A 26569-nucleotide genomic window follows, 5' to 3' on the forward strand; every position below is an offset into this window, starting at 1 on the left:
TATAAAAATATTTCTGAAAAAGAATTATATAAAAGAAAAATTTTCAATTTTATTTCGTATGAGATATAAAAATGCAAGTTTTATATATAAAAAAGTGCAAAAGGACTAGAAATATCACGTGAAGGTGAAGCATGTCGCCATCTAGGCTAAAGAAAAATGGGTCGTGAACGTGAACGTGTGTTGTGAAAGTATTTGATGATGATAGCAAATTAATATTATCACTAACTTATTGACAATGTCGATCAACACATTATGCACTGCATTTCGCAAAATTGCAGTGAGCAGAATAAGTACGTATATCTGACCACTAAATATAATTAAGTAATTTTAACCCAACTTCCATCAATCATAACCTAACATTGCTATATTCTTATATGTATGTGTGAATGAATTTTTTTAAATATAACCAAAATTATATATGCATTATTTATAGTGTTATATCTTATATATAATTATATTTCAGGTACTGTTGCTACTGCAAGATATTATTCAACACATCAATCAAATTGTAATGTGAATGTAATTTCTCGTTTAACATCCAATAATCAAGGCATACCAGATAGTACTAAGTCCGATGGCATCAAATTTATACCAGGAACGCTTAACATAGACTTTGGGATACGTACAAATGGAAATTTGATAAAAAATATTATTGAAATGCCCGTTGCAAAGATTCCTCCGTTGCAAGAGCCTGTAAAGCGCTTACCCATTGATTTACCTATATTGGAAAAATCTATAGACCTACCCACAAGTGGACAAATTTTTGAGAAACAAGCGGTACGTTTAATTGTAATCAGGCGTAAGAAAATAAAGAAACATAAGCGAAGGAAGCTACGTAAGAAGATGAAGTTTGTATGGGCAAAGTTGAGACATAAGCGAAACGTAAAGAGGGAGAAGTTTTTTCAGGCAGAGCTGATTGATAAAATTAAACAAGCGCAAGCATTTGATGCTAGAGAGTATGTTAAAGAGAAACTCAATATTTTGAACAAGGAAATAATACCGAGGACTTACAGAGGCGAGATTTTACCTCTTGAGATGATTAAACAATTTAGAGATGAGAAAAAGGCGAGAAAAGAAGCAAGACGTAATAAACCTCGTTTAACACTATAATTTATATATAAATCATGTAACAATAAACTTTTATGTTAATTAATTGTGTAATCTTTGAAATTTGTACTCAGATTTTTACATAAAATAAATCAGAATCTAAAGAGGTATAATTAAGAAAAATAATTAAATGAGGAATGAATTCACTCTTTATTTTTTTATAAAAGATAAATCATTTGTATAATCATTCATTCATTTAGAGTCTAACAACAATCGCATTAAAATATCTTGTAGGTATACATACATATAATAAATGATACTTATACTTTCATTCATCGATTAATATTAATATCGATTCTAAATTGTACACCATAATGGAGACTTGTGCTTTACAATAAATATAGGCTTAAAAATTTTCGAGTTTTATAAAATAATGACTTGGCATATATACATGATCATAAATTTAAAAAAAATCTGATTTCTACAATTTTGTGTTTGTCATAAATTCTGTCTTATTATATGCTACTTATACATAGTTTAATATGATATAAATAGCATCATTTTTTTATTTGTGTTTATTTTTATTAAGGCATATTTTTTTATTTATATGATCTAGAAAAATTCTGTAAATTGTATTTGAATTTATATATTTTTGCTAATTTGTTTTAATATTTTATTATGTCTGTGTAATTGATGTTACAAGAATGCAATATTTATTATTAATTATATATAATTAATCACTTTCATGCTTTGTGAACAAATATGTATACTCTACAAAAATATATATTTTTTTTTCTCTGATAACTCACTTGTATAGAGATAATAGTTTTAAACAATAAAATTATACATTACATTTCTGTCTTGTCATCATCAATTGTTTAAAAATATTTAATCTTATTTTTTAAAGTAAATATTTGTGTCACAAAGCAAACGTCAGAACCTTTTGAGTACTCTGCCCATTTCATATATGATTTTTAATAAAACGATTTTTTTTTTATTTCTACCTTATTTTTTCGGCAGACCGACTTCAATTAAACTTAATCGCTACAAGCAAATGCGTTCCTTTTTTTTCCTTTTAACTAAAATAGAGTCATTTAAGTAGACGAACGCTAAAAGTTACGATTAAAATGGTCCTTTTTTACGGTAATATCTGGCCCTTCTTAATTTCTAAAACTTTTGGCTTGTTACTTATTCTTCCTGTCGTCAAAGTATCGCCTCTACCAGAGAAATAATCCTCGATCTCTTGTAACGTTCTACCTTTAGTTTCCGGAAGACATATATAGAAGTATATCGTGCCGAATAAGGATATACAACCGTAAAGAATGAACGTACCATGACGAGTGAGGGAGTTGGCGAGAAACGGATAAGTTTTGACCACCATGAAGACAAACGTATGCGCGCACATGGTGGTCAATCCGCCAATAATACCGCGTACTTGAACGGGATAAACTTCGCCGATCATCACCCATGGAATCACCAGGAAACCCAGAGTGCACGTGATGGTGTACGAGAATATACAAACGACCGGGATCCATGTGGCGACAAGTGTAAGATCATTCTCGACGCTGTAATTCTTATACCACGTGTATCCGCCTAATCCTAGCATGGACAAGCCGCAGCCAATGGAAGATACCATCGTGAGAGGTCTCCTGCCGCATTTTCTACACAAGACGCAAGCCACAATCGTGGAGATGAGTCTGACTATTCCCAATATGAACGCGGCTAAATATTTATTCAGGCTTGCCCCGGAGTCCTTGAAGATCTCGACTGCGTAGAAAGTTATAACATTGGTACCTGACCACTGATATATCAAAAAATATAGAAACAACAGAGTGAACGGTTTCAGCGCGTTGGGTTTCAACAAGGCGCACACGATTTCTCGGAACCCGGTGAGTCGTTTAATGTTGTTCTTATTGGAGAACTCTACCAAAGTTTTCATCTCCCGAGTCACGTTGTAAGTACTGCCGCGAAACTTTTGCAACGCCTTTTCCGCTTGATCCGGCTTGTTGCGCGATATGAGATAGGACGGGGTCTCTGGGAAGAAGAACATCAGTAGCAATGCGGTAAGCGGCAAAATACCACTGATGGCAGCGCAGACGTTCCACGTTACTATACTTCCCAGGGTGTATTCTATGAGCACCCCGGTGCTGACCCCGACGCTCGCGAGAGCGATCAGCATCCCACGAAGATGCGGCTGCGTTACCTCGCTGGTGTAGACGCGCGCTGGCGCGCCTACCATACCCGATCCCAGACCAACGAAGAAACGACCGGCATATATCATTTCTATGTCGGTCGCGAACGCTATCAGCAGCCATCCGAGCAGAGCCGGGATCTCGGTGATGATGAGCGAACGTTTTCGGCCGAACATATCCATCATATAGCCGGATACTAAGCAGCCGATCGGCGTGCCGATGGAGGACATGCTAGCTGCGAAGAAAAAATAATAAATAAATAAGAAAAAATTGCGAGAGACAATTTTTCAATACAAATTCAATAGAAAAATTATTGTTTTTTTACAGAGAAATATAAAACATAAAATAAAAGCAGTTTCAAAAGAATTTTATTTACTTTGTTATAGATTCACTATCTCGTACGTACCGATCCATGACTCCTCTGTCGATCCCTCCTTGATGGGAATGATGCTGTCCGGCTCCTGGAGTTGCGGCAAAGCGATGGCGGAGAAGCCAAACGCCATGCCCGTGTTGATGGTGCCGAGCTGGGACACCACCGCGGCCAGGACTTGCCTGACGGCGCTACCTCGGGGTGTTTGATCGTTCTCAGGATCATTGTTCAGGTTCGTCCTCTCGTTATCGAGCAACGTGGACGGCTGGATCTTCGGCAGCAGCGCCGAGTCTACCAACGAGGTCTTCTCCGGGTCCTGCGCGCCGCAATTCTTTCTGCAATAAAGGCGACGATTAGCGAGTGTACGAGGTAACGTTATAATTGCTAATATTTATTTATTGTGACGATCGAAACACGTGGAGGATGCGAACAAAAAGTTAACAGCGAGCAAGATTTTTGCATTCGTATAAGGTATTTGCTGTTATCCGCTCTAATGATACAAACTACAATAGAATTTTCAAAGCGTCTGCGCGTTAAATAACGATAATAACATTGAATGTTTGATTATTATTAAATTATGTACATTGAAAAAAAAAATTGTTAACTTGACTAAACCGACTCAACTAAATTACTATCTTGTTAATTGTTAAAATACACAGTTTGTTAGATTTAATATGTTACATTTAATTTAAATATTGTATGTTCAGTTAACAAAATATTATTTAATTGAACGATTTAATCAAGTTAACAATTTTTTTTCGGCGTGTAAAAGCAAGACTCTCAATTATTGCCGTACTAATGTCAATGAAAAATATGATGATAACGCGATGGCGCATCAGACACGCGACTGTGAGTCATACATCTTAATATACGTGTGAATTATTTATGTATACAAACCGATAAAAATCGATTAATTAATTAATATGAGATTCTTGTGGTTTTCGTTATGATCATTTCGTCGAGATTATTCTAAGAATAATGCAAGTTTGCAATTCACTTTTTTTTCAAAAGAGATGTGCATCGCTCGCGAAATTGAGAGATGTAAACACGAGTTTGTCGTTTATTTATTGATGCGTCGTGCAAAGATAACAATTATTTTTTCTTCATCACAGATAACGCGACAAGTGTGCTGCAGAAAATAACGCGAAAAACTTTCCGCATTAAACATCACCAGATAAAAATCAAAGCAATTCGTTCGTCAACAATAACAATCGCCTAAATATAAGTTTGTAGCGGTCCAGCACGAATTTTTGCCTCATTTGACATTACTAAAATTAAATCATTCTATATTGTATAAATGTTCGACAGCTATAGTTGGATTATTGCATTCGAAGGACAATATCATAGGTGTCTCAAAAAAAGGAATATACTCGAGCAAAATAAAAAAAATTGCAAATAAAAGAGAAAAAGACATAAAGTGAGAGAGAAAGAAATAAGAACAGATTGATCAATAATGAATGCGATATTTCGTTTAAGTAAAAAAAAAAAATGTGTATCGTAAATGAGTCTAATATGCAAGATATATATTCATGAAACATCATATTTGTATTTTAAGACACTCTGTATATTATGAACGTCGCGCAGTGACTTTACTATTACTTTACTAGAAGATAGCATTTGCTTAACGAGAATTACGAAAGAAAACCTTCAGACGAGCAAAGAAACGATCGATTAGGTGTTTCCCAAAGGTTGCGAAGTTATGCGTACGGGATGACATAATCGAGTATCACGACCTTTGATAATAAAAAAGAAAAATTGTATTAATTTGCAACAAAATAAAGACACCTGTTATTTTTCATAGAATTTTCCGTGATATGATACCGCAACTCTCGAGCGAAAGAGTAATGCTAAGAAACAAAAGTTTATTATATAAAAAAACCGTAATCGCTTTTATGTAAATTGACACGAGTGTATGAAGGCCTTATGCAAATTCGCGATAATAAAGATATGTCAGTGCTTCTTTTTCTCGCGCGCTTTCCTTTACCTTTTCATTCGAGCGACGAAACCGCGAATTTTGTTTACGTATTCAGCTTGTTACACATCGGAGAAGTAATTTATCGTATTACCGGCAATTAATTACATAATTTACGTCCGCACCGCAATTATAGAAAAACATTAAGCGGTCAACGAACCATACGTCATATTGCACAATCCACCTTGAGACTTTTCCCTCGATACTTTTATATTCGCATACTTGCATCGACAATTACCACCGGCTTCGTGTAGATTGACTGACAGCGCGATTAATTTGTCATTTGTAAATATAAACGTTGGCGAACAAGGCGAATTAATTAATGACATTTATACATTTACACACATTTACTCGTATTAATCGTTCTTGTTTATTATTATTAGTTTGATTGATTAGTTCGCGCGCGAACTAATCAATCAAACTAAATCAAACGATCATAATACGACATCGATCGAATCTCGAAGTCTAAATGAAAAAGCTACGTATTGATCGATAGTCAGAGTGTTTGTATTAGATTCAGCACGTGTTTCGAACCTTTCGCAACCTTGAATCCAACTGAAAGTGAAATTTACATGCGCGTGCGAGTGTTTGTTTTCGTAGATACCTGCGACCTCCAGTCGTTCGATCATACCATATGTTTACAACGTGCATTCATATTATAGCATGCTCCCTAATTTCTGCAATCGTATGCACTATTGGAATTCCAACAATCAAAACAATCGCGACAAGTTTCAATGTTCGGCTCTCTGATAAAGAGAGAAAGTGAATATTCTTACGACAATTCATATTTATAGTAAATTCTTTTCTGCCTTATATAACAAAGCTAACGACGATAATCTTTTCGTGAAACTTTTTGGCAATGTAACTGTCGATTTCCCGAGTCGGTCTGTTTTTCTTTTTTTTAAATGCCCCGCCAGAGTGACGCCTGTCAACAAAGAGGCGTCGCCGTTTGTTCTTGACAGACAAAGCGGTTCCGAGATTATTCATGTCGCGCGTTGGCTTGAGAAACGTGTGTAGCGAGCTATATTTTTCCTTACACCTTGACTTTGCACACATCGCAAGGCCGTACGAACGGCAGTCGGAGGGCACTTTAAGGGGCTTCGTTCGCGTACAGAATTAGAACGCGATTTCGCAAGGAGGATTTTCCATCGGACGCAAGTTTGCGCAATCATCGCGTTGACGGAACTTTCCGCGAAATCTTGAAACACATTTATTTATTCGCGCCGGATGCGAACAAAGCCGACACCCGGAGATAGCCTTCACCCGTATATCCGTCAGAAGCTAAGAAGGGCGAGTAAACTTGGATTCTGAATCGTCGCTGAGATGAATTTATAAAGTCGATTCTCCTTTTAGCAAATATATATGTCGAGGCATCGGATAATTTTTAAATTATAAACTTTCGAAGAAGAAGATACTATTCGCGAATTAAACTTCGGGGAGCTGAATAGATGATAAAGCTACATTTTATATTTGATTTTAGGCAGGATTTAGTTCAACAGAATTTTCATTTGATGTTTAATTGTAAAGATATATGGTACTGCAAATTAGAAAATTACAGTAAAAGAGGTCTTTTCTCGATTTTCTTTCTTCCTTTTTTTTAAAGAAATATTGACTCTAAATTACCTAAAGAATCTGTGATGAAAAAAATATCCGACAATTTTAAGATATCCTATATAAAATATTTAATATAAATGCTGCACAAGAATTGTGAATCATGGCTTTGTGGTTCTGTTCCACAGCGTAATCGAGGAAACGCGATTACTGTCTATCATGGCACGTATACAGATATCGGTCGTTCATGCGCGAAAGAGTGATTCGATAAAGCTTCTTTTAAATCTCTTGTGAAGCGATGTGCATAAACATTAATTTTCCGATTGAAACATGACATTAATAATAGCAGTTTATGTTAAGAAATGCACGTCAAAAATTTTATCGCGCGAGAACAATTAATCATTATTGCAATAAAATAAGAAAAGAACATACATTTTTTTCGTAACATTTCTATTTCTAAGGATAAAAAATTGATTAAAAAATTATTGACTTATTAAATTAATTATACATATATTAAGTTACTTGAAGGTTTGGAAAGAATAAAAAGAAAAGAAAAAAAAAAAAAAAAAAAAAAACGTTGAACCGGATGCGAAATGGATAAGAATGAGATTCGATTAGCTGATTCATTCTTCAATTTCGTTCTACAAATTTGAGCGTAAATAGAATGTAATAATTTACGAGATGGTGCCAAGCGAGTTAGCGGATTCTGGCAACGATATGGAATCGCACGCGATATTTTCGTGACAAGAAGATTCAAGTGCAACAGAATTACATATACGTACATATGCACAATGCATTTCTCGTAGATATCGCGCCTAATCGAACAAACGAACGCGTCCATGATATTAATAGTCGTAATTACATCACGTCGCTTCGATGAAGGTAAATACGAAAGAGCACAAACAGCGACACCGACTGTAAATCGTCTCGGAAAGCAACAGTAATATCATAATGCGTTGCGAAATACGCGGTATTTGCACGTTGCATCAAGATGCAGCAACGATTAATCGGCGAGTCTCGCTCCGATCGTTTAGCCTATATATCGAAGAGGCGCTTATATAATTGCGAATATAATTACACGCGGCGGAATTTTTCGCGAGTGCGAATAATCTACGATAATTCGCGACGATGTTCTAAAATCATCTAAAGATCCTAACTCTGCGTTCGCGCGTTAGCTCGAAGTTCAATGTTGCTTTATAGCACAGGGATTACGTCATCGTACGGAGATAATTCTGTAGCAAAAAGTTCTCGGACCACTTAACGTACAAAAAGGTAGTGGGATCTTTGGTCTCGCCCCCAGTGATATTTTCTCTTGTTGTTCACCGATTATTTTTCTAAGACACTAGAAAATACTAACTCTCTCAAAGCTCCTTTGTAACCCGTGAGATATTAATAACGACCGTATATCTCTTCGTTCTCATGTACGAGACACCGAGTCACGCATCTGCGTGTACCAGCCACACGAAATTTATTATTAGCGGCTAAATATCGTATCATTACTAATTTACGGTCACGAAGGAGAAAAATATACAAGTGTCGTTCTTCACGAGAGTTCGCATTATCGTCGTTTAAATGTGATACGAAGTGGAAAGCGTCATTGTCCGTCGTCGCCGTTGGTCAGAACCTACGTTTTTCCGCTTCATTTCCCGTATTTATCTCGATTCCGCCGTAGATTCACGAATTTTCTCACAAGGCCATCATCGAATAGACTTTGCTACCTTTATTGCGACCTGCGCCTTCTCTTCTTACAATTAGATTTCAAAATATCTCATATCGCGCTCATCTCCGACGCGATTGCGATTGCGTATCAATGCAATTATCTATTTATTATATCTATTATCTCGTTATTGCTATTGGTGTAAGAATAACAAATATTTATTATTAAACGCGTTTTTTGAATAATATACATATTCATCGTCCACATGAAGCATAAAACATTATGAATAAATTATCAATTCGAGAAAATTAAATCCAATTATGTAATATAATTGTGTATTCTGAAGCTATAATATAGATAAAAATACATATATGGATGAAATGTGATCATCAAATAAATAAACATTCTTGAAATACACGATGCTACATTCAAATCTTTCATAATTCCCGCAGTCTGCAATAATGCACTTACGTAGGCGGATCATTAAAAGTCAATTAACGCTTTTATAACACCTCGATGACGACAGTACTGTAATTACGGTATATCGGTAATGCATCGCAATAAACAGATCCATCACAATTGTCACACATTATTGGTATTAACTGGTATAACTTGAATAGAATTAATTGCATCAGCACACGACGTACAGGCATCAATATGTTTTATCAGCTATTAATAATATTATCCGCTCACTTGGCGGCTGATATATTTGTCAAATGTCAAAAAGGAAAGAGAGAAAGGGAAAAGGACTTTCTCTCTGTTCCGAGTTCCGCTGATAAAATTGCTAAATATATGTGTAATCTCTCTTGGCGGGGCTTCATTGCACAGGTCATAAAATGCGCCCGACGACGTGACAAGGGCAACGACAAGATGACTTTTTTATATTCCATCATAGTCCGCGGGTGCCATGTTCTGCTTCGAAGAGCATAAAATAAAACCACGATAACATTGAAGGCGATCCTCATATTAAATAGTCAAAAAACATGAAATTGACATTTGCATTTAAAGTCGAATTAAAGCAATATTCTCTTATTTGAAAGCATCTCTCGTTAAAAAAATTATCTCACATCTGAATTGGCCAAATTTATCTTATCCTTTAAACATACTTTTTCTTTTATCGAATTAACTTCTTAACAATTATGCTTTGTATTGATTAATGAATTTTCAGCGGCTACATATGTATATATAAATTTAAATCCATCTCGGTTCGTTCACAACTGATATTCGAACAGCTTTATTTACGCGACCTCCGAGAGATCTTTCGTAGATTCGTTAATCACGCATATATTACTCTAGGAGGGAGACACAATTTCGGAGCAAGGTGAAAGCTATAAAATTTTGCTATCGCGCGTAAAATATTCCAAGATCCGACTGTTGTAAACAAGTGTGCTGGATATAGAATCACTTGTTGATCGCGCGTATATATATTCGTGGCGTTGTCAACCCTCGATTTTGCCCAATATTCTCACCTCTGTTCAAAGTCGCGTTTAACCAACCACGTGGGACGCAATTGCAACCATTCTATCCAAATACGATATGTGTTGAATAAAACAAAAAAAAATATATATATATAATTTTATATATATGTATATAAAATTATATATTTTTCTTTTATGGAAAATAATTGTTAATTGGTTTTGAAATTAAAGTAGAAATTCTATGTAAAATTATGTAAAGTTATTTTGAATTATTAATTCAACAATTGTAATATAACAATCGAATTTATACAATAGGATGTTTATCATATATTTTCAAATATGATGTCACAAAAATACGCAGTATTGTCTCAATTTCTACTCTGAATATTCGCGTGATTTTCGTGTTTATCAAACGCCACGTGCAATTACATCGGAGAGAGAGAAAAAGATATACATATATATACAGGGTGTCCCAAAACTCATAACTAATCTTCCAAGGGCAGATTCCTGGGATCATTTGGAGACGATTTTTCCTCGGCGAAACTGTCGAGGGAGACCATCATTTTTTGCATGTTCCCAATTTTTGCCATCATGTATCTTTGTAACTAAGCCTTAAATTAAAATTCTATTAAAAGAAACTTTACTTGAAGTTAATTGAAGAATGTGGTTTTGTTAATATTTTATTTCTAGAAGGCTTAGTTTGCAAAAAACCCTTTATTTTCAATCGCTTATAACTCGAAAATTATTGGTGCCTCGACATTTTCGCTGAGGCAAAATCGTCTCCAAATGATCCCAAGAATCTGCCCCTGAAAGGTCAATTATAAGTTTTAGGACACCCAGTATATAGAGGGAAAACGAGCAAACTAAACAGTTTTGTTCTTTTTAGCTATGTCATGCTCTATATTTCTTCTACATATTTAAGATAGAATGCATATAAGAGACACGGAAAACAAAATACAAAGAGAATACAGAAAAATGGAAAGATGTGGGAAGAAAGAACAATTGAAAGAAAGTGACAGAAAGGATGATGTGTTTACGTCTACTCACTCTGCCATGGCGAATGTCGTCATGAAGATTAGTCTCCTTTTCAATCAGGTATATACACGATATACCGGCGTATCTCGTGTATGAAATGTACAAATATATATCACAATTCGCTGATCACAATAAGGTATCACCATAAGGTCACCGGCTCATCGCCGGTTTCTCTCCTCGCCCCTTCGCACCCTCGTAGATTTGGTTCTCCAGACTTGACCCGAGGGTTCGTGATCTCTTGCAATTTTCTTTATTCGAGGATCCTCTAAAATCCTCGAGTACTTTACTCTCAGAGAGTACTGGCCAAAAGACGTCCAATTGTACGTCCGATCTCGTAAAAGCCTACGAAAGTCTTTCTCCACGGGCGATACATCTGCGCGGGTCCTGTCGTTTTTCTTTTTTCGTACAATTCAATGATTCGTACTCTCGATCTCTTCTTTTTTCCCCTTTATCGGATTCGCGGTGAATATTGCCGCGTGTTTAGGAGCGAGGTCGAACGGCTGACGTGAACATATGTCACTTATATTACGACTCGCACGAACGACTGACGGCTACAGGTTACTCGAAAGCTTTATATGCGATGCGGCGCGCCTCGTGGGAGAAAGAAAAAGAGAGAGAAAGAGCTTTGACAAGCAAAGCGCATGCGAGCGGATAAGAAGGCGCGAATTTCGTTAAACGGAAGAAGGTTAAGGCTGTGACGTGTAAAAAAAAAACCGCAAGTTCCAAGCGATAAATTATAATCGATGAAGCGAAACACGAAAATCCATGAAGAACTGATACAATTCGCTTCTCGCACAACTTTTCTTCTTCTTATTCATTATCGCGTATTCAGAAATTTTTTAATTTTTTTTTCATTGTTATTAGTGATATCGATATCTCTGCGGAATATAAATAATAGAAGACGATAATAGTAACATAAATTATATACAAAACAAAAGATAAAATTAGAGAATGTGTCGATATTCGCATTATGTCATATAATGCATATGTCGAGAAAAGTTTACATAAATGAATAAAAAATAAATAAATTGAAATGTCATAAATATATATCGTAGATTTCTTTTTCTTTCAAAGATGATCTCCCAACTGCAAAAATATTCTCTACCGAGTATGTGATAATATAACAGTAATCTATCGCTAACGAGAGATAATTATCGAATTAACGCAACAATGTTAGAAATCGTCACACCTTGTCGTAAAGATTATCGTATTCGTTTTCTTCAAAGATTTTGACATTCGTGTGACTAATCAAATGGGACATAATCTATCTCGAGTATCGATAAGAGCCTCGGTCACGAACGCTTGGTCATCTCTTTATCGAAGAAAAATAGTGGCGGTGGTCGCGGGCATGTAATTATCACGATTGTTGTTCGTGATGCATTCCTCCATATTTACGTAAAACGAGATAAACTCTTTTGAAGGGAATCTCGCGGATTCAAGTGTTGATAACACGTTGCGAAGTAGCCTTCTTGCCGAATTGCAGAGAAAAAAAAAAAAAGAAAATATCTTCCGCGCGCAGGTTATCACGCATGTTTGCGATATCTATTATGCACCGTCGTGTATGCATTATCAGTGAAGAATCTTATGAAATATTCATAAGGGAAATGAAAAAAACGAAAGGATTAAAGCTATATTGGGAATGTAAATGCGCAGAAACTGTGTTCTGCTAAAGAAAATACGTAGATGGAAATTTATATTTTATGAACAGTCTCTCTCTCACTCTCTCTATAAAAATGTGTAAATCTGAACGTGATAAAAAACAATGACGAGTAAGCATTTATAAATGTACTATGTACGATAAGGTCGAACGAAAGATAATTATAACGTTCGATTTCGTGATGGAATGTCGGAATTATTTAATATTTATGCAGCACTTTTAGTCTTTTTTCTATTTTTACAGCATCATCTGTGATAGCAAGCGAGATGGTTTTATTATTTCAAAGTTTAGTTGAAAAATAAATTAAACTAATAAATTTTGTGCTATAGAAAGATTGACGAAATTATTTTGATTAAATATGGACGTGCTAAATAATAATTAAATTCAATCTTTCATGTATATAATTTGCCGAGAGAGGTATGATTATCTTTAATATATACATGCGCATATTATTATGTGCTGACATAAATATAATTCATTTTTATTACATAGAAACAAAATATTTTTATTTTATAAATAAATTATTAAAAATTAGAACAAATTTTTTAATACACACACATTAAAAATATACATTATCAAAATATTGCAAGTATATCTTATTTTTATATTTTGTAATTTATATTATATTGCATTTAAAATGTGCACATTTTTATTAACATTTAGAAGTAATATGCAAATTACTTTTTTATATCATCTAGAATTGTGTGTATTTAAAATTATTATGTGAAATAATTTTTATGCAAAAAAAGATAATTTAATACATTTCTACAGATTGCAATTTTATTTTATTTTATTTTCAATATTTTCAAGAATTATGAAGGATTGTATAAAATTAATTTATGAAAATAAAATTTTATTGGGACATTATAATAATTCAATGAATTAAAATTATATTGCGACATAATAATAATTGGCTTAATTAAAATCATGTTTGGACATAACAATAATTCCGAATTTTTATTGTGTCGCGACATAATAATAATTCGATGAATTAAAATTGTCGAAACATGATAATAATACGATAAATTAAAATTATGTCACAACATAATAAAAATTCGATGAATTAAAATTATGTCGCGACATAATAATAATTCCATGAATTAAAATTATGTTTGGACATGAATACAATTCCGAATTTTTATTATGCCCCGACATAATTTTAATTTATTAATAAGAATCGCAATTTTTCTTAAGAAAATTATTTTTTGAAACTTTTATATTGAATGGAATATTATTTATGCTATTGAAAAAGTAATACGGCGTGCCATAACTATCAGTCATTATATATTGATGCATCCGACGGTCACATCGTAATTTCGAGCATGACGAATCTTGCGCTCACGGTAAATGTAATCTGACGGACATAGGCGAGATAACCTCGGCCTGGGAATACTTGGTCACGCGGATGTACGCAAACATCGTAATCGTCGTGTGTACATGACGTATATCACGATTAGGCGAACGTCACATGGGATTCTTTTAATAAAATTATCGATATGCAGAAATGTATCGTTTTATACACAAAGAGAATTTTCTCTTAGAATTTATCCTGAAAACCATGATAATCATAGGACAGTATGGTATGGAAAGAATTTTATGAGAATTTTTCTGATTAATATTTATCACAATAAAAATAATAATATCTATCACAATAAAATACAAAACATGTTTGAATAATTTTACTATGCAGTTTAGTAAAATTATTCAAACAAGTTTTGTATTTTATTGTGATAGATATTATTATTTTAATTATTTTTAGTGTGATAAATATTAATCAGAAAAATTCTCATAAAATTTTTTCCATACCATATTGTCCCACGATTACCATGATTTTCAGGGTAAATTCTAAGAGAAAATTCTCTCAGTATATTATGCGTAGCGTTTATACATTTCATGATTTAATGCATTTAAACTAGAAAACTACATCGAGATTTTTATGTCTCTATTGTAAACATGAACGAAATAAATCTTATCGCTCGCTTTTAAATGAACGATTTTGTCCATTACTACTCCGGATGTATTATATCTCCCAGTAACTCTTGATTATAAGCACACAATAATTTTTAATCGGGTTGAAAACACGCAAATCATCCTCTATTCATCAAACGAGACTAAAATCTTACGAACGATTATTTGATTTCATAGAGACGAAAAGAAAAAAGAAAAAAAATGAAAGTCACTATTTCTGTGAATTTCGAAAAATTTTACTGTTGACCCAAGTGGAAGTTATATCAGTTTTGGTTCAGTTTTATTAGGTTCTATTTAACCAAAAACCTAAATCGACAGTACTCAAGTTTTGTTTTTGATGTAGGAAAAAATTATGGGACAGTTCTATGGAAAAATCAAACTATATTATTCGAAGAAATTTCGATTCCAAATCATGTGAGCATTTATGATTCTAAGAACAAATCTATAAATAATGTAATCGGAATAAACTGTTGTAATATGCACATATAAAGATTTACACTAAGACAAAAGATAAGAAACATTCAGAACAATAAACAAGATATAAAGATATAAAGAAAAGTTGCAAATTCAGAGAATTATTAACAGAGATAACATTTCTATTAAAAAATTTGTAAAAATTTGGAATGTCATGCACCATTAACGCTGAAGAAATGCGTTCAGAATACGAGCCATAAAATTTGATTGTTACTTCGACGCGGATTTGTCGATCGCAAGATTCTGCAAAACGCATCATACATCGTTCGAAACGATTAAAAGCCGTCGTTATCTTATCCGAATCATAAGTGTCAATAAGCACATCACGCGCCATTTCCATTTCGAATCGACAACGATATCAGTGGATGGCGGTAAACAGCGACAACAAGAAGTGAGTAAGAAGCTGCGACATTAGAGTACTCACTTGGGAGACGGTGGCGACGATATGTCTGGCTGGTCGTTGCTGCTGAACGTCTCGTAATTCCTATTCCTGAACATGTCGGCGAAGGACTGAACACGTATGTGACCAATTGTAGCCGATTAAATTGTTCTCGATGGTTTATCGGACAAACCGCGGTCACGAGCTTGCCACTATCAATCCAAGCAGTCATGTGCTTCTTCATCTTTAGTTTTCTTTAATTCCGCTTACTTTCACGCCGACGTTTACGTTCGTTGCACTCTGTACTAAGTGACGGATCTCGTGATCGATAAATCCGCATCAAAGTGACAATCAAATTTTATGATATATATTCTAAACGTATGTTTGGTGCTAATAGTGCATTCCACCCTTATCTTACCTTCCAAATTTTTAGAAATTTTTATAGAAATATTATCCCTGTTAAAATGATTCTCTGAATTTAAACACTTTCCTTGTATTTTTTTCGTTGTTTCAAACGTTTCTTACCTTTCGTTTTGTGAAAATCTTTATATGTGTATATCACCTACAACAGTTTATCCCAATTACATTATTTCTAGTCTTATTCTCGGAATAAATGCTCACACAATTCGAAACCGTTTCCTTCGAATAATATAGTTTGATCCTTTCATGGAACTGTCCTATATATTTTTCCTACATCAAAAACAAAATTTGAGTACAGTCGATATCAATTTTTGGAATCAGGTAGATCTAGTAAAACTGAAACAATAATCATATAATTTTCATTCCTTCTAGGAACGGAAATATCGAAAATGAAATTTTTCAGAAATAAATAGTGATTTTTTAACTTTTCCTTTTTGTCCTAGGAAAAATTAAATGATCGTTTGTAAAATTTCAATCCCGTTTACTGGAGAATTGGGAGAATAATTTGCGTGCTTTCAACCCGATTTAAAAAATCATGGTGTGTTTCTAATCAAGAGTTACAAAAGACAGCGTTCGCTTAAAGAGAAGACGAATCGGTATTATTTATTCGATTGTTCCGTTTCGCGTGGTTTTTCACGATTTTCTATGATTATGAGAATTGGGAAGTTTTCTAGCAGCAGTGGCTCACCTAAGTATAAATATATGAATATATTTATTGTGATTACTTAAAAATTTTTGCGAAATTTAAAAACATATTTTGTTAAAATAAATCCTTTCGCTCCAGATGCAACAGAATATATAAAAAAAATATATATATATCTAAAAATATGTGAAAATAAAATCTAGATAGTTCGAAATATTTCTAAATGTAAAAATCTGCCTCACACAAATACTTTTCTTATTTACAGTTGTATGCGTATTAAAGTATTATACAAATTGTATTATATAAACATATAAGGGGAACATGAAAAATAATATGAGTGATTTATTGTTATTTATTTGCCAACATCCATTGGCATTCATTGTAACGTCCGCATTCTTATCGCCAGCACGATGATTACAAATTGCATGTGACTGTCGGCGATAGATTAAGATATATTACACAAGTCGTAAAATTCGTATGTGAAATTTACTTATTTCGCAAACGCATTTAAAGTGCTATTTTGTAATTTGTAAAGTTTGTGATCTTCTTGAAAAAGTCTTATGTCCACAATAGCAAATTTAAATTCAGTTCTTTATATAATTTTATCTATATATAATTGTTAATAATTTAGCAAAAATTATAGGGTTGAAGCTATTTTCTCCCTCTCCTTCTCCCCCGCCCCTTCTCTCTCTCTCTCTTTCAAAACAGTAATATTAACATTTAAACGTATAATAAACTATATGTTTAAAAGTTAAGAAAGAACAACCAGAAAGAGAGAGAAAAAGAAATTAGAAAAAAGTTGTAAAAATTTAAACAATATTTTAAATTTTAAAATATGATATATCTTATCCGCTAATAAATCAGAGAGAACAATTTTCAGTAAACAATGCGTAATTTTCGCAAGATCCTCTACAAAAAAACATGATTATTCAATTCTGCGAATTTAGCTGCAAATATTCTATACTTGTCATTTTCCTATAAATAAATGATTTATGTAAAGTTTACTTAATTATAATTGTATCATTAATGGTGAAACTATATGACATCTAATAAAAATAGAGAATAAAATGCAAATCTGCGGTTTTGCATAAAGATATATTATATATACATAAAAAAAAGATGATTCTAAAACAGATTTATCCAAGCAATTCAAATGCAATCCTGATTGCTTCGGGAAGAATCGATTCTCCAGAGAGAAAGAAGAAGAGGAGGAACCCCTTTATAGCAATGCCGATTGGCATCATGAGTCAACAGTAATTAATCAATTGAGAAGCTTGTTACGGTTGTCACGTGCTGCAATGAGTTAAATTAGTATCTGTATATACCTATATCTCAATACACGCGGTATGTATATATTATATATATTATATATTTTATATATATATATATATAATATTTATAATAATTATATGTACTATATATATAAATATTAATCGTTATTTATTCATACTTGTTCTGTCAGATCTCATATCTTTCGGAGAAAATCTATTATACACATTAGAATATATATATATATATTCTGGATCTTCTTTTATCGATAAAAGTGCTTTTAAGCATATAGTTTCTGTTACAAAAATTGTATGCTTAAAAGCGCTTTTATCGATAAAAGAAGATTCAGAATATGGGCCATTATCATTATGAAAATATATAAAACAAAGCTTCCTCTATGAGGAAGCAATATATAATATATTTATTCTAGATATAGAGGCATATTTTTGTATCAAAAAAATATGTAAAGATATTTTGTTTATTTAAGATCATACACGAATAAAATGTGTATGTATATTTATTGTCTTTTTATATATAAAAATAAAAATAATTCTATATTTTTGTACCTATTTATATACTTTGTCGAAGTATGTTTTACAATTACGTGAGGTATAAAGAGTGAAGTAGCGGATCGGAAAAGTAAAAGTCTCGTCGATCGAGTCTGAATAACCGCCGACTCGTTAATTACGTGTAAATGAGAACACTCATCCGACAAGTTTTCCGCTGACAAGTGGAAAAGCACCGATGATTGCTTCGCGATTCCGATCACGATTCGCTCGTTCTAAAACGATATTTCATAGAAGAGAACCGTGATCGTTTGGCATGTGAACAAAAAATATTGCAGTGGTACACTGATTCACGTGTTCAATCGAACAAAGTGCACTCTCGGCTGGCAACGTGGACTTTGCGTTCTCCAATTAAGATGAACTTGACAAAGAAAGTCTGTCCGGTGATGCTATGTATACAATTCATTTTTCTCATTTATACGCTATAACTTAATATCTTACTCTTTTATGCAGCCCTATGAAAATAATCATAATTAATAAATAATAATTTCATTATTCTATTATCTTACGAGATGTGTCATCTTTTGATTTTATTATTTTACAAGATATTTGCGTCTATTTTTCTATTAATTTTCCAATAGGGATTTAAAATTCAAGCTTTAAATTTGAATAGGAATAAATAAAGTCGCGAAAATATTTTCATTATTAGATTCGTAACCATAAAATACCAACGATACGCGACAACTAGTGAACACGTTTGCACAAAACAAATTAGAAGAGCGTCGTAAGTATAACGTTTTTTTTTCTGTCACATCTATTTTTAGATAGAGACTTTTATCTCTCTGCCGGACACGTTGAGAAGAATCGAGGCGACCAACCACGCGGGTCAACGGCCTATTTTTGCTATTTATTCACTTTGCAGAAACAGCCGGCGACGGGATCACGAATCGCATGCGTGACGATATCCACGCAAAAGCAACTGGATCGATCGCAAGGAGCAGCGGGTGGATCGTGATTTAATCGCGCGTCATTCACGTCATCGTCGGTCAAATGGAATCATCAAGTGACGCCAGGCTGACTCGTGCTAACTAATGCTCCGAATCGGGAGTGATCGCGCGAGCTTTGCCTTTCCGTCTCCGAATAATGAATCATGCATAAACATGATGGAAAAATATAAAGAGAAGCGATCTAATCGACTTCGCGATGAGGAAGCATAACGTGTGATTTATTTAATAATAATAATTCATTTTTAATATAATCAAAAATTGAATTATTCTTGTTAAATACTATTTAAATTAAATGCCATTTGTTCATAAATTAATATATTATTTATTTTTCCATTTTATCTAAACGCTTCCCTACCTAAACACAATTAAAGTGATTTTATGGTTCAGCATGAATTTAATATATAGAGTGAAATGAATAGCTTTAATCAGCGTTTGTTCATATGATTGCTTTCGAGACCAGATTTGAGTGTGTATATTATTTTAAATAATATTTGAAGAGAAAGAATAATTTGGGTATCGCATTATCGCGTCTAGCTTTCAATTAGCCCGCTTCCCCTACCTGTGGATATTATATTTAGTTGTATTATTTTCAGTACATGTCCCATTAGACTTGATGAACATATTTCGATACATCGCGAAGAATGAGATACCGTCAATTACTGTTGGATTTATGCCGATTGTCGTTGAATGGAGTCACGAGAATCGATAAGAGTAATAAAGGTCCGCTCATGACCATTTGGAGTTATGTCACGTGCCTTATGATAAAGATCGATAAGATACATCAAAACAAATAAGATTGAATGAAAACACTTATTCGAAATGAAAGCTTCTTGGACTTTGTTAGTTTCTAGTCAAATACTTGTCGGCAATATATATACATTGACGTTGAAGCTTTCGAATTTAATTACTTTGTAAATTAAATGGCATGGAATACTAATTCAGCACCATCTCAACTATTAAACTATTTGACCGACTCTCTTAAATATCGAGAAAACGACGATATACGCGCGATACATTTAATCGCAACAAAAACAATTTCTACTGCTGTCAAATGATTCCGAAGATTTATGTAATTTGATCAGAACGGATAGAGTTGATCGTTTCGAAATTATTCATTGTATGTTTTGCTATTGAGACGCGTCTGAAGAAAAAACATATTTAATTTACATAGTAAATATAGTCTGTGCAAAAATTTATATAATTTTTTTCAATATTAAATGCAAAGTTTTAAATCATTGTATTCTGCGAATAAATACGCCAAGTTATCTTATTCGTTCTATTAATGTAATACATTATTAATACACTGTAAAAAAAAATTTGTTAACTTGACTAAACCGTTCAACTAAATAATATTTTGTTAACTGAACATATAAAAATATTTAAATTAAATATAACATATTAAATCTAACAAACACTTTTGACAAAACGTATTTGACTTAAATACTAATATATGTTCAATTAACAAAACAGTAATTTAGTTGAACGGTTTAGGCAAGTTAACAAATTTTTTTTTACAGTGTACAGATATACAATTCATTTTGGAATTTGTGTTGAAATATTAGGTCAGATTTGATAAGGTAATTAAGCAGAAAAAGGAAGATTAGATAAAAACAGATTTATAAACTCTTTAAGAAGATATCGATATCATGATACGAAATAATACACTACAATCTAAATACATATATTTTTTCATCTGTAATTTATGAATTTAATTTTAATTATTTATCTTCTGTCTTTATTCCTTTTCTGTCTTATATTCGAAAAATTTCAATTTTACGGTAATATTAGCAACGAGCAAAACATTTTTTTTTTTAAATGTTTTGCACGATTCTTTATGATGCTTATATTTTATGTCAGTCAAAATATGTGTATGAGATATTTGTTTTCACGAAAATTATGTTAACGATTCTAAGAAATATTTTTCATGCAAGATCGAAAAGAAAGAGATAAAAAGAATAAATAAAACCGATTAATTTGTCAAAGTCTCCATTCTGCTACATATGTATATAAATGTTTTCGGCGCAGCTGAAGTCGGCAAATAGTTTTCACTATCGTAATCGGCACCTGTCGACACCAGCCGACAGCAAAAGCAGCAGCAGCACCGAATGGAAATTCACCGATGCGCGTGTGCAATTTGTTGTGCGTCAATATCGACCAGTTATTTACGGACATTCGTAATTGAGCACGTCAACTGGTCTCTGGAACTCGGCGGGTCCACAGAACGACGCGAATAAGCTGTTGCCATTAAAGATTTGTACCGATGGTGCTGAATTAGATTGACACGCAGTCGCGAATCTATGTCCGTTCTCGAATATACGGTGTATCTCCGGAGAATTAAGGCTACGGATTCCTCGACCGACTTGGAACCGAATTTTTCCCCAATGAAAGCATCAAGAGCGCCGGGTAGTTAATGCTTCGAGTAATTAACGCTCGAAAAAAATTAGAGCAAACCTGTAGGAAAGAAAAACTAGATGATGAAATCGTGTCCTTTGATTAATTTCAACTGGGTTTTAATACGATTTCAATTTGACACCTCGTATGGTTTGTCAAACAGACAAAAATAGAAACAGCGAATCGTTTATTCTCGACACGCGATGACATATGGTAGACGATTCGTCATTCTTCTCGTAAACGCTAATTTTTTTCTGGTATGTTAACAAAAACGAGTCTGAAGAAATTATTTCCTCGTCTCTCGGATCCGTAATAAATGCGGTTTAATTGTTTATTAATACAGATAATGCATCATTGGACTTGGGTGATAAAGCTGTCGAGAGATTAATTGCGCGATTGCAAGCTGAAGAAGACGATTAGAAATTGAAAATTGAGAACGAGTTAGAAAACATAATAAAAATTTATATTAAGCCAAAAGCAAATTAAGATTTGCTGACAAATATCAACATATATTTGTATAATTTATTATGTCTATATATATATATATATATCTAGATATTCAAAAACGATTATAATAATCTTTTCGTGTGTAATTTTTAAGATATTGAGAGATATTATATTAAAAAAAAGATTACACGAAGAGACAAGTTGAGATTTTCAAAGGAAATAAATTAAATTGTTAAAATAATATATTATATATGACGTGAAATTAAATGAGAAATATAGACTTTATATAATATTACATATATGTAAAATTTTCAGAATTTGCCGATATTTTATTCGAAAATCTCTGTCTTTTGCGCGTTTAATCACACTTCATAAAAACGACATTCATTATTCATGCCTTTACTTGAGAATAATCATGTTTGTTCTCTCTGTATCTCTGTATCTATATTTCGGTAAAAAAAAATAAGAAATTCAACAACAAACATCTGCTCGTTTATCAGCTCATATCGATTCTGTTTGACTTCAGATATTTCTATGTGTAGTATTATAAATCATGTAAAAGCATGTATGTACATATAATACATTTTAAGAACTTATCAAATATTATTTAAGAGACATAATCTTACGATTTCTTTGCACTGATACAAAATCATTTATTTAATATTCGCACGCGATGAGTGATAGCGATTTTAAATTATCTCAATTATCTAGTATAATTGGACGATTAAAATGGCGAGTTAAGTTGTGAGATAATATAAAGCGCACAAATATGCCCGGTAATCGCAATATTAAACAGATATCGACCTATAACAGAGAATTAAATGGAGCATTAAATTCGATGGCAAATTTATTGAATGTTATTGATTGAGATTATTATCTTCGATTTCTGTCAGTGATTGCATACTTTGTAGAATTATCGAAATTGAATAATATATAGGCACTAGTATAATTGTATAAATTATCAAAAATTATAAACGCGAATTTTATACACCCAATTAGAATTTTAACTGGCTGCTTAAACGCCTAACATTATTCATCCATTTATAAAGGTTTAATTAACGATAATTGATACTTATAACGCGAAAAGAAAGTTGCCAGTCATTTTGCTCCGCTAAAAAATAAATAAGTATGCTCGAAACGAATATAAAGAATAGCTTTTTCTGCATGCACATAAATAATTATAATACTACTTGGAATATATAACTGGAAAAAGTTGATGAGAAAAATTTACCCCAAAAATTTATCTCAAATTCCCTATCTTTGACACGCTTATGTAGTCTTTTTCTATATTGAATATTAATTATCCTTTGTGCGCAATAAAGAGACGTTTGAAATAAAATTGGATTCGATATTGCTGCTTTCTCTGTCTCTCTTTCTTTCTCTCTTTCTCATCGTTAATTAGCGGGTTGGGACGCGGCAATGGGATATAACCGCCATTAATTAATCTCACCGAGCAATCTCGTTAAATGCAACGAGTAAACAATTCGATAAAAGTATAGAAATTGACGCGCGTGCACATGACTCAAAAGCTCGTTATGGCGAAGCCACTCATCGCGCGACAAATGCTATAAATGAAAGAGCAGAAAGTGCGTGTCTCTCTAAAATATAGGGTACCTCGGATATACTGGGTGGGATATATTCGAGTATGAATATATGAGAAATTTTTCTTGGAAATTGACATTTACGCAATCAGAACCACTTGCCTATTCGATCTCATATTATCTTCGCTGCCATCCGCAAACAAAACACATGCGCCGAATTACAGTATTTGAGAAATTCTTTGAATGGATTAGCTACACGAATCATGGAATAATGATTTAATTGTAGCACTAATTATTGGCATAAATTCTGAAATATCAAGATTTGTTTCAACATTGATAGTGATTTTGGCAATAATTAAAGACTTTCTATAGATACGATTCTAATAGGTAACATTTTATTAAAGATATTAAAGATATCTTAATAACATTTATCTCTCTCTCTTATTGTTAGTATGTGTTTTTGAGATTTGAGAAGTGACGTCTTATCTGACGTCGTAGAGAACTTTCGAATTTTTTAGCTGAAACACGAGAATCCTCAGCTATTAAATCAAACATGACATAGATAAATTATCGATATTTCGGATTGTTAAGTTAATGAATATTAAGAATGTATTTCTCGCGACGTTGACTGACAATTCTCGACATTATGATAAACGGGTAACATCGATATGCGAATATACGATACGCTATATTGCAAATTAACTTGCTGCATCAACTTGCAAAATGTACAAGTGGCAATTGTTCTGCGACTCTTTCTCTCTCACAATATATAATAAACCCGATAAATAGAATATTAATACGCTACAAGTGTATAATCTATTTGATATGTACCTTTAGTTTAATAATCATTTTTTCTTATTAGATAATTATGATACAATAAATTAATTACAATTAACTTTCATCAAAATTATCGCTTCAAAATATGTACTTTTTTGTATTTTGATTCAAATTTTATTTAAATGGCACTATATAACTACACTGAGAGAATTTTCTCTTAGAATTTACCCCTAAAATCATGGTAATCGTGGGTATAATATGGTATGGAAAAAATTTTATGAGATTTTTTTCTGATTAATATATTTATCACAATAAAAATAATATCTATCACAATAAAATATCAAACATGTTTGAATAATTTTACTAAACTGCATAGTAAAATTAATCAAACATATTGTATATTTTATTGTAATAGATATTATTATTTTTATTGCGATAAATATTCAGAGAAATTCTCATAAAATTCTTTCCATACCATATTGTCCCACGATTACCATGATTTTCAGGATAAATTCCAAGAGAAAATTCTCTCTGTGTAAAATACTGACTATCTTTTTAAAATCTTTTAAAATCTTTTTAAAAAAATCTTTTTAAAAAAATTAAATATATCTTATCCACACGTTTTTTACGATCGTATAAGCTAAGTATACTTTGTTATTTATGACTTGTTCATTATGTGCAATAATCGCTAAAAAAAATTATAAGATCAAAATATTTATGTATCCTTTCTTGCATTTTTATATTTTAAATATATTTAATTTATGAGAAGAACAGTATATAAACCAAGCAAATAAAAATAGAAATACAAAGAAAGCCTATAAAATTTAACTATAGAACGAACAAACGTATAGGATGAAGCAAGAGAAAATTGAAAAATAAAAGAGTTACGAGATATGTAACGTTAGCAATAAATGTAACGGTGCATAACGAATGTATTTATTTCCAAGGAGGCTACCATACGTGCTCATCGTATTTGTATTGTAAAAAAGGATTGATTATCGCGCTCATTTACGGATTATTCGGGCTTACAGTATCTATATTTAAAAAAAAAACGTAATCATCATGTTTATTTTTATTATCTGAATTATTTATCTTACCTCGATTTTTTCATCTCTTTTTTACTCACGTTCTATCAAACTTAAGAGAATGGACGATTGTTAGTTATATTATTTCGTTCAAAGTAATGTTGTTAATTCTGTTGTTATAAAAAAAAAAATTAATTAATTAACAGTCCAAAATATTGTAAAACTCAGGAAGAAGGGATGTTTTAAAAACGAGATACTCTTCGTGCGAGCGAAAAGAAAAAACAATTAGGACTTTAAAAGAAAATGACGATTTTTCAGTCACCGAGTATGTAGTGGCATTAATTCGACTTTATTGGCGCAGACCGCGCGCTCACGTTCACGTGACACGTATCTCGCCTCGCCAGCACGTGACTGCCACGTGGTGCGAGCATGTGCGATCTATTCGCGCGTAAACAATACATTTCGTGCGCCACACGAAACAATGATAAACGGAAGGCGCATCGCACTCGTTGCACACTTTCGTATTACAAATTCAGACTCGTAAATCTCTCTCGCGTAAGATTACATTGATTTTCGTTAGAATAAATTGAAATGGAGACAGAACGAGAGATAAAAATGCTCAACAACTTTTTCCCTTTTCATATATCGATTATCTCTTCAAATCTTTTTAATTTCAATTAATTGTTACATATATTATTTTTATTTGATATTTAATTTTTGATCGTATTAGATTTTGTAAGTTCTTTCTATCAAGAAATTCTAAAAATGGAATGGAAATAATTTTTTTTAATGCGGTTATTTATTTTCCCCCCTTTATTTTTGT

At 32.6% G+C, this 26569-nt stretch overlaps 2 protein-coding genes across 5 annotated transcripts in view; one reads left to right on the forward strand and one right to left on the reverse strand.

Annotated features, from left to right (window-relative positions):
- Positions 1 to 45: 45 nt before the first annotated feature.
- LOC145934478 (uncharacterized) lies at positions 46 to 1153 on the forward strand. Its single transcript, XM_083034927.1, has 2 exons — positions 46 to 290; positions 464 to 1153. Exons 1-2 carry the CDS (start codon positions 236 to 238, stop codon positions 1108 to 1110), a joined length of 702 nt encoding a protein of 233 aa, XP_082891053.1. The 5' UTR covers positions 46 to 235; the 3' UTR covers positions 1111 to 1153.
- Positions 1154 to 1267: 114 nt separating this feature from the next.
- The window catches only part of LOC145934463 (facilitated trehalose transporter Tret1), a 29216-nt gene continuing 3914 nt past the window's right edge, over positions 1268 to 26569 (reverse strand). For 2 of the 4 annotated variants that reach the window (XM_083034904.1, XM_083034905.1), the window contains 2 exons: positions 3646 to 3944; positions 1268 to 3474 (listed from right to left, as the gene is read on the reverse strand). In XM_083034904.1, the coding sequence (XP_082891030.1) occupies positions 2186 to 3474; positions 3646 to 3742 (1386 nt within the window). In that variant the 5' untranslated portion in view covers positions 3743 to 3944 and the 3' untranslated portion in view covers positions 1268 to 2185. Of the gene's footprint in view, positions 3475 to 3645; positions 3945 to 11254; positions 12023 to 15765; positions 16011 to 26569 lie in introns of those variants that run through there. The other 2 variants (XM_083034902.1, XM_083034903.1) reach the window with 2 other exon arrangements.

This window comes from Prenolepis imparis, unplaced genomic scaffold, assembly GCF_030444845.1.
Source record: "Prenolepis imparis isolate NDT839.2.m4 unplaced genomic scaffold, iyPreImpa1.0 SCAF_3, whole genome shotgun sequence".
Lineage (NCBI taxonomy): Eukaryota > Metazoa > Arthropoda > Insecta > Hymenoptera > Formicidae > Prenolepis > Prenolepis imparis.